Source organism: Carlito syrichta, unplaced genomic scaffold (assembly GCF_000164805.1).
Source record: "Carlito syrichta isolate Samal-C Ts95f unplaced genomic scaffold, Tarsius_syrichta-2.0.1 Scaffold311678, whole genome shotgun sequence".
Lineage (NCBI taxonomy): Eukaryota > Metazoa > Chordata > Mammalia > Primates > Tarsiidae > Carlito > Carlito syrichta.
The window spans coordinates 505,861-515,393 of NW_007255774.1; the positions used below are offsets into that span (position 1 = coordinate 505,861).

Genomic DNA, 9,533 nt, shown 5'->3' on the forward strand with positions numbered 1-9,533 from the left:
TCAAGTTGGTCATTGCTAGGGACAACTAGTTGCTCGATCCCTTGGGACTGCCTTAGAAGTCTTATAAAATGTGTATCTAGACCATCCAGGCAAGGAAAGGAGAACATCATAGTCCCCTGACCTTCTTCACGAGTAACATTAATAACTCTTCTGCATGACTACATTGTGCCTGCCTGAGTGGAAGCCCATATCTGAGAAGCCCCAGGAGGACAGCAAAAAGTGGGTGACACAGGTCAGAGGCAAGATACTCTAACTCCATGGAGGTGACTAAGGCTTATGTAGAACTGGTCATTGTAGCTAGGGCTGAAATTAATGGGCAAGGTAGAGAGAATTTGAAACACTGCTAAGGAATTTTGTCTACATTTGCAGAGTTCTGAGGGAAAGAGTACAAGACTATCATATTGTACTCTACCAAGTATAATATACTTGAAGTATAATTAAGTATACAAGGGGAAGGCAGACATTCTCAAATATGAAGGGATGCAAGGCTGTAGCAGTCACAGAGCTATCTGAAAAAACCATTCAACACAAAATCAGCCAATCAAGAAAAAAAAAGTAAATGAAAGAGCTATAGACATAGAACTAGCTCAATAGTCAATGCCAGAATAAAAAAGAAGTAGTGTTTACAAAATTTTGAGGAAAAGAGTGAGCCAAGAACTTTATGTACAAAAAACTACTGATTGAGCCGGGCTCGGTGGCTCAGCCTGTCATCCCGCGCCTTTGGGAGGCTGAGGTGAGTGAATTGCCTGAGCCCGCGGGTTCGAGACCCGCCTGGGCAGCGAGACCTCATCTCTACAATAAATCAGAAAATGAGCTGGATGTGGTGGCACATGCCTGTAATTCCAGCTACTTGGAAGGCTGAGGCAGAAGGATCGCTGGAGCCCAGCAGGCCGAGGCTGCGGTGGCCAGTAGTGGCCACTGCACTCCAGTCTGGGCGACAGAGTGACTCCAACTCAAAAAAAAAAAAAAAAATTACTGATTAATTAAAGGCAATAGTCAGGCATATTCCTACATGTGAGAAAATGGAAGACAATGGCAAGTCCCTCTTGGTAAACAAAACAAAACATGCGAGGAGATAAATTAAAGAATCCAGTATTAGAGAAGCGGTAGTATAAGTACTGACGATCAACACTGAATTGATTTAATTCTATTATAAAACAAAGTGATATTTAAATTTTTGATTAAGTAAAACAAATAACAATAAAATCAGGAGGTGAGAAGTATTGAAAGTGCATTGAAGTTTCATCATGCATACCTCTAAAATCTAAATATGGGTTTAAAAACACAAAACCAGCTTCTGTTTTCCAAAATCTTTTATTCTTAACCTCATTTCTTTGCTTATCTTTGATATACATCAGCCAGGTTTGTGTATCCTTATTGTCTTCAATTCTTTTCTTTCCATTCTCTCTTAAACCTTCTGCACTCAGGCTTTTGCCACCCAGCTGTTTGCTAATCCTACTCTTGTCTATAGGTTTTAAATCTGATTTCAGACCTCATCCTACTTGACCTATCAGTAGTATTTGACACAGTTGATCACTTTCTCCCCCTTGATATGTTTCTTTTCTTGGTTTTCAGGATGCTTGGGTCTCTTGGTTTTCCTTCTACCTACCCTAACCCTCCTTCCTTGGTCTTCATTACTTGTTCCTCCTCTTTTCCCCAGCCTTTGAGTGTTGAAATGCCCGAGGCTCAGTCCTTGTACTTTTCCCTTTCTCTCTCTATACTCAACTCCCTTAATAATCTCATCTAATCTACTGATTTTAAGTGCCTCTACCTCTAAAAATTGTATACATGACTCTACTTGACATGTTCTACTTAAAAATCCGGCAGTGATCTTAAATTCAACATGTCCACAGTTGAACTCCTGATCTTCACCCCAAGCCTACTCGACTTTCAGATTTCCCCATTTTAGTTTATGACGATTCCATATTTGTGATTTCTTAGGCCAAAATGTTGGAATTATCCTTGACTCCTCTTTTTCTCTCCACACTCTACATGCAATTCATAAAGAAATACTAGCTTAAAAAATCTTAAAACTGTAGCTTGAATGCAATCACTTCTGACCACTTTTACTGCTGCTGTCCTGCTCTAAGCGGTCATCTTTCCCAGTCTCACTGCAATAGCCTCCTAATTGTGTGGTGTCAGGAAAACAGTCAAACTGACCGTTTTAATTTTAGAGTTAAGGTCCCGCTCTGCTACCCCAGCCGAAGTGCAGTGCCACAATCACAGCTCACCGTCTCCTCGACATCCTGAGCTTAGGCCTCCTGAGTAGCCGGGACTACAGGCACAGGCTACCATGTCCGGCTAAATTTTCTGATTTTTTTATAAAGATGAAATCTTGCTATGTTGCCCAGGTGGGTCTTGAACTTCTAGGCTCAAGCAATTCTCCAGCATGGGCCTCCCAAAATGCTGGGATTACTGTCATGAGCTGCCACGCCTGGCCACCAAATAAATCATTTAAAAATCACATTTGAGCCGGGCTCGGTGGCTCAGCCTGTCATCCCGCGTCTTTGGGAGGCTGAGTTGAGTGGATTGCCTGAGCCCACGGGTTCGAGACCCACCTGGGCAGCGAGACCTCATCTCTACAATAAATCAAAAAATCAGCCGGGCGTGGTAGCGTGTGCCCGTAATTCCGGCTACTCGGAAGGCTGAGGCGGAAAGGATCGCTGGAGCCCAGCAGGCGAGGCTGCGGTGGCCGGGAGCGGCCACTGCACTCCAGTCTGGGCGACCGAGTGAGACTCCAACTCAAAAAAAAATAAAAAAATAAAAATCACATTTGTTCATGGGTCATTGTTATCTGAGTCTTATATCCTTGGATCCTCCAGTCTTCACCGGAGCACATGTTTTGAGAATGAAGGGACCAGGCATTTTCTTTGAATCCCTCTGCCAGCCAACACCCATACAAGAACAGTGCATGTCGCAGATGCTTGCCATGGAGGCTGGGTCTGGGAGGGCCAGTAGAGAAACACTACACCTTTGGGAGGTTGGGATTAATTACATCTAAGGCCCTTCAGTGAAGAAGCAGAAGCCATTATGTGGTAATGCTCAACCCTTTATTGCACAGTGATTTCTGAGGATGAGAGGGGTGATATCTGGCCAACGTTATCACCAGTTGCAGCAGGAGCAGGAAGCATCAAAGACAAGGCCAGCCTGGCAGTGCTGGGTGAAGGTCTGTCCATTCACGCAGTTGTAGAAGGCATTCTTGTCAGTGGGGTCAGGGTACAGGCCACTGGCCCTGTTGGCACAGAATCCACTCCCACTGGGGCTGCCCCCAGAGCTGCTGCCGGAGCTGCCCCCAGAGCTGCCACTGCCGCTGCCGCTGCCTTTGCTGGGAGCCTCCGTAATGGGAGCAATGGGCTGGGCTGGGGCTTTGCAACCTGCAGAGAAAGAGAACAAATCCTGAACCTCCCTGCTCAGAGCCAGTGACGCCTGATGTATGAGAACGAATACCCTGCATTGCATTCTTGGCTCCTCATTGGCATATTTGGGTCTCCTGGTCTGATATGTCCTCCCGCCCTCCCCTCTGTGTATCAACTCCTTCCTCATCCTTCTTCTTAGTTGTTACCGACGGACATTTCTCATGACCATGAACTCAAAACAAGGTCACATCATTTTGGGGACACTTTGTCATACGTTGTCTTCTGTGTTAGTATCTAACTTTGCAATTTTGTCATTCTTATCTTTCTCACTAGATTGAAAACTTTTATATGGAGATAGGGATTTATGCACTTGGGATCACCTTTGTTGCTTACACAGTGCTGCATATGTAATAGATGTTCAAAAAGTTGCATGTGAAATGAACAAACGAATAAAGGAATGGCGAAGAGCCCTGTCCTTGCCACCACTAAACATTATCAGACACAAATGGAGCAAGAGTGAGACAATTACTTGCACAATGGCTCCCCAGCTTCCAAGGAGCCTTTACAATTTCTCTCAAGTCTGAGGCTTAGGGACCTTTCTCACTCCTGAACTCACTTGCACTCTGCAGGCCCAGAGCATCCTTCAGGGTGGTGATCAGAGGGAATTTGCCCTGATTGCAGAAGGTGCCTGTGAAATCATCCAAGTCAATGGCCCAGACCATGGCGCCTCCGAAGTTGTTCTTCTTCAGCCAGTCAGCCTGTGGTCATTAGAAAGACATTCAATGATGTCCAGATACCAAGGCTGACCCGCGGTTCTGGGGCTACGATGGGAACAGGCTCACGGGCAACAACAACCCGTAGAGCACAGTCTACCTTGATTTTGAAACTCTTGGTGTTGTCGTATCCAAGCCACTCGTTGCCTTTGTAAGCGTAGGGAACATCCTCAGGAGCCTCCCATACTTCAGTGGCTCCGTTCTTCAGGAAGGTACAGATCTAAGAGGATACGAGAAGGAGGTCAAGAGGCAGGCAGTGTCCTTGTGGAGGAGGTGGGAGGACATGGGAAGGGAACGTAGAGGAGAGCGGCATCATAGCTGCTTGGAAAGGAAGACCCATGGCTCTGTGAGCAAACTTCTTAGTTCATTGGGATTCTGACTTCCTACAGCACTTGAATTATTTATTTTCAATGTGGGGAGAAGCTCTTAAATCAAGGAATGTCCCGGCAAACAGAAGTGTCTACAGACTGATGTAATCTCACTGATGATATCCTGCTTTCCTACCCTCTCTGTATTTGGAATCCAGCCCAAAGGGACCTTCAGAGAGGGTCCAATTAGAGTAGCACAACAGGTGCGCTTGCCTTGCCTCCCTACAGGTAGCCATGAGCATCCACTCTCAGCCTCAATAGCTTGCCAGATGAGCCAGAAAGTGTTGACTACTGTTTATATTGTCCAATAAGTGAACAAAAGCAAGGTATGGTGACTCATGCCTATAATCCCGGCACTTTGGGTATCCAAGGTGGGAGGATCGCTTGAGCCCAGGAGTTTGAGACCAGCCTGGGCAACATAGGGAGACCTCATCTCCGCAACAATTCAGAAAGAAAAAAAAAATACATGAACCAAGAGAAAGCCACTTTTCCCACCCTAAAATTTCCGGGTCCATACCTCATAGTAAGCCCAGAACCCAGACTGCCTGGTGTAGGGCCCAGCAGGACCGGGGCCACTGGTAGGGGCACCAATTCCGTGGTTGGACGGGTCGCTCAGGATGAAGGTGTGTCCATAAGCAGGGAATCCAACGATGAGCTTCTCAGCCGGGGCCCCGTTGTCCTTCCAGTAGTTCATGGCGTAATCCTGCAATGGCAGTGCGTTAGCCAGCAGTCTCGCCCACAGTTGACGGCCTAGCGATGAACTCTTAGCTGATATCTTTTTGGTTTGGTTGTGTCTGCTGTACAAAGTACTTACAGCATATTTTAAAGCAGCATGGACATACTTCTGTTGTAATGGTTATGTCTCTATCCCAACGAATTATTTTAATAAATGCCAATATCTTGGCATTACCCATACCTGACAAAAAATATATGATAGAGAAAAAAAGATTTTTTGATGGTTTTCCTGGTATGATCCATTGGCTGATGACTGATATTCTATGTGGTATACATGGGCAAGAGATTAGAAAAGTAGAAAATAGACAAGGGCAAAAGGGAAACATTAAAGAAAAAGGTGGAAGAAGCATTTTATAATTTATTGAAATATGAGCAATAACATCTCTCTTTATTTTTTGAAAGCAGGATTTATTAAGAGGACAGAAAAGCTCCCATGGTGGGAGGGGACCTGAGGGGTGGGGTGCCCACAATATTTCAATAAATTACAAAAATTAAAAACAAAGCAGTGGCTGTTAGTCTTTTTTTACTGTCAGATAAAATTATCAGTACAGTGTTAACAAGTTGGCGAATTTTTAGTAAATGGAAACTAGTTAATAATTATGCCAGGTGAATTTCCCATTTGAGAACATTTCCCATTTGAGAAAAAAAAAACAAAACATACGATGCCCTTTGTGCCTAAATCTCCATGTGATTTACAGCATCATCTCTGGTCTGGATTAGCATCTGCCAGGGACTCACCACATTGAGGTAGGCATTGCTGCCGGTGTCAGTTGGGTACTTGTAGAGGGGGCTGTTCTCTCCGGTGTAGCCCTCCCAGGAGCCATGGAGGTCATAGGTCATGACATGGATGTAGTCCAGGTACCTGAGGTCGGGTAAAGGATTCAATTATCCGATGGTCATTTCCCATACCTGTGCGGGCAAAAGACACCACTTCCAACACCTCCTAAACAGAGTCCCTAGACAGTAAGACAGAAGAACAAGGACAAGTCTGGTCTGCCTAAGTGACACCTACAGGAGTTTGAGGATAAGGCGCATCACTCACTGGGACAGCTGGGGGATCTCATAGCCAGACTGGATGTTGGAGATGCCAGCAGCTACGGCGGCGGTGACCATCAGCCTGGGCTTGTTGATCTGCTTGGCCTCCTGCTCAAAAGCTTCACGCATTTCCTGTACGTGAGAGAAAGTTTATGAACACTAACTCTAAGTTTGCCTTTCACGACATTGAATTAAGTCAATCTCTTCCATCCTTCAGTCTTCAGGTTCCTCACTGGAATAGGGCTTCCAGTTCCCTCATCTCCAACTGAGATCACAGGGAGCTAGGTTAACTGTATGGTCCTAGTGATCGTCTTCCATATGAGACTGATGTGTGCTTTCCAGTCAACATGGTCTGGAACTCAACTCACCTGCACCAGGACAGTGAAGAGATGCTTGTCCTGAGGAGTGCTCCCACGAGAGCCAGGATACTCCCAGTCAAAGTCCAGCCCGTCAAACTCATACTGGCGCAGGAATTTGATGACCGAGGCAATGAAGGTCTGGCGGTTCTCAGGAGTGGACACCATGGCAGTAAAGCTGAGGGAGACACAAAGAAGCCAGGGTGAGTGAGGCCTGTGTGGTCTCAAGACCTTGAAGTAAAATCAACCAAAGAAGACATCTTGAAAAAGAACTTACGGAGCAGTGCCAAAGTTCCAGCCACCAATAGCCAGGAGGGTTTTCAGTTGACTGTTTCTGAGGGAAAAGAAGCAAAGTGTTGTGTCAGAATGAATGGAAAGAAAGGGAAACCATTCCAATGTTCAGCTGAGGTGGTGAGTGAGTAAAAAGCCCGGAAAGGTCTCCTGCAGGCTCTCATTCTGGTTTATCTTCTTGGGTTTTTTTTGGTTTTTTTTGAGTCAGGGTCTCACTCTGTTGCCCAGGATGGAGTGCAGTGGCATGACCGTGGCTCACTACAGCCTCAACCTACTGGACTCAGGCAATCATCCTGCCTCAACCTCCAAGTAGCTGAGACAACAGATGAGTGCCACTATGCCCTAACTTTTTTATTCTTGTGGGGACGAGGTCTTGCTCTGTTGCCCAGGCTGGTCTTGAACTCCTGGGCTCAAGCAATCCTCTCACCTGGGCCTCTCAAAGTTCTGGGATTACAGATGTGAGCCACCATGTCCGGCCTGATTTATCTGCATTCTCATTCTTATTTTCTAATTTATGATTGTTGGAGAGTTTGGCATATATCAGTGTCTCCACGGTTCTGGTTATTCTCCTCAGGGTGAAGTCCCCCAACAAGGAGACTGAATACTTTATGAATGCCGGTGTGGGGCTGCTTCCAGGTGGAAGACTGTTCTCAGCTGAGTCCACCAGTCGGTGGACGTTTCTAAACTTCTCTTGGCAAATCAGCAGGACTGTAACTGGCAATCACCTCCTGTGAGCCAGTTGTTCCCGTTCGTGTTAGAGTCATTCCTGCACTTAATAAGAAAACTCCGAAGTTACCTGTGTGCTGCTTATTGGAATGTTTGGAATTTCAGACGAAGGCTTCTGGGGAAAGTCTTGTTCAAACTTGTCAGGTTAAAAGATCTTGAAACTCAGTTTTGTCATCACTTACTTGTTTTTGAGGCCATTGAAAGCTTGGTAGAGGGTCACATCATTCCATTCGATGGTGGCGATCTCGTTGTTCCGCATCCCAGCAAAGGCATAGATCAGGTGAGTACAGAGGCAGGGGTCGATGTCATCAGGCTTGAAGCGCCCCAGGCCGGGCCGGTACTGGGCCCAGTTGGTGAAGTAGCATGTCAGCTGGTAGGCAGAGCCTGTCGCCCAGAGGAAGAAAGTGATTTACTGTTACAGAGAAGCTCCCTAGGGAGTCACATTTTTAAAGAAAACACACACACACACACACACACACACACACACACACACGAAAGTTCCAAATAACTTTCCTATTAAAGGTTAAAAGGTAAGGAGAAAATCGATGTGAAAACCTTGTGTGCTGTAGCAAACCTAGAATTTACAGGCAATTAGTGGGTGAAGATATCTCTTAGAGATCGCTCTGTCCCTCCAAGAGAGAATGAAAGAAACTTACAAATCAATACCTTCAGTCAAAATAAAAATGCAAAGCTGGTAAACTATGATTTAGATGTGTTCTAGTCCCATCAACATGCCCATAGTGGCAATGACTAATGCTTACTTAACACATACCAAGCACCGTTCTGAGTGATTTACTTGCATTCACTCAATAATCCTTACCAAAACCTTGTGAGGTAGGTACTATTGTTTTTCCCATTTGGAAACTGAGGCCCAGAAAGGATGATAGTTTAAGCTTTTTTAGCACTTGTAGCTGTCTCCTTGTGTAATCATTCCACGCAGGCAGAAATGAGTCACCTCACCAGGAGCCAAGGGCCTTGGCTCCTGGTTTAGAGTTGGCCATGAACTCCCTGTATTATCTGGGTCAAGTCATATGGCTCATGTCTCCCGTGGTACTGGTCTGTGAGACAGGTTGGTCACGCCTTTCCTGTTCACCTCTTAGAGAAGGGTTGTTTAAAAGATTCAGTAAGATGACAGATTTGAAAATGTTTGAAGAGCAGAAGGCACCATGTGTGCCTCACTTTTTATTATTAACACTTATTTTTAAGACTGCTGTCTAGTTGGATTCAGTTTTGAGATTTTTTTAGGCCAATGATCCCAATCCTTAAACCTGGCTAGGGAATTTCCAACTCTCTAAGAATAGCTAATATTCATTCTTTGAAGTGGCAGTACACGGGGCCGCTTTGAGTTTCTAAATCATGAAGTAACAAAAAAGGAATAATATGGTGGTTCATTCCAAGAGGAATACATACCTATCTCAGCTGTCAGCAGAAGGAGCAGACCTTAAAGCAACAGAGAGAACAATGAATTGCAGCACACAGCGTAAGATGAGCAGCCCACAGTAGTAACCTCATCTTAGCAGTAGGAAGTTTTCCTGTGTTTCATTCCTTCAAGACCGTCTGTAGGTGCCCAACTTCCTGAGGCTAATAAAGCCTCAGGGTTTCTCCTAGAAGCCTCCTCCCCACACCCCAACTCCCATTCAAAAGACCATTAGAGTTCCAAGAGCCACTGGGGCTTGGAGAGGGGAGGGAGGCTGCGGGGCAGTGGAACACCATTTGGCAGCCGGTACAGAGTCATCTCCCTGTTAAGTACATCACCCGCCCCATACTTTTGCCAAAAGCAACAATCTCGGGGGATGTGGTTTAACTTTGAAGGACGACCACTTGTATACCTAATTCTGAATTGTACCCCGCATCTTTAAAAAAAAAAAATTTAAGTACATCTTTTTTTTTTTT

General features: G+C 45.4%; 1 protein-coding gene across 1 annotated transcript in view; it reads right to left on the bottom strand.

The window, feature by feature from the left end:
- Positions 1 to 3,035: 3,035 nt before the first annotated feature.
- The window catches only part of LOC103271461 (acidic mammalian chitinase-like), a 6,978-nt gene continuing 480 nt past the window's right edge, over positions 3,036 to 9,533 (bottom strand). The window contains exons 2-11 of the mRNA XM_008068928.1: positions 9,051 to 9,080; positions 7,823 to 8,024; positions 6,901 to 6,957; positions 6,636 to 6,801; positions 6,275 to 6,399; positions 5,971 to 6,094; positions 5,015 to 5,200; positions 4,230 to 4,349; positions 3,973 to 4,114; positions 3,036 to 3,374 (exon numbers count right to left, since the gene is read on the bottom strand). Coding sequence (XP_008067119.1) covers positions 3,103 to 3,374; positions 3,973 to 4,114; positions 4,230 to 4,349; positions 5,015 to 5,200; positions 5,971 to 6,094; positions 6,275 to 6,399; positions 6,636 to 6,801; positions 6,901 to 6,957; positions 7,823 to 8,024; positions 9,051 to 9,080 — 1,424 coding nt within the window. The 3' untranslated portion in view covers positions 3,036 to 3,102. The remainder of the gene's footprint in view (positions 3,375 to 3,972; positions 4,115 to 4,229; positions 4,350 to 5,014; positions 5,201 to 5,970; positions 6,095 to 6,274; positions 6,400 to 6,635; positions 6,802 to 6,900; positions 6,958 to 7,822; positions 8,025 to 9,050; positions 9,081 to 9,533) is intronic.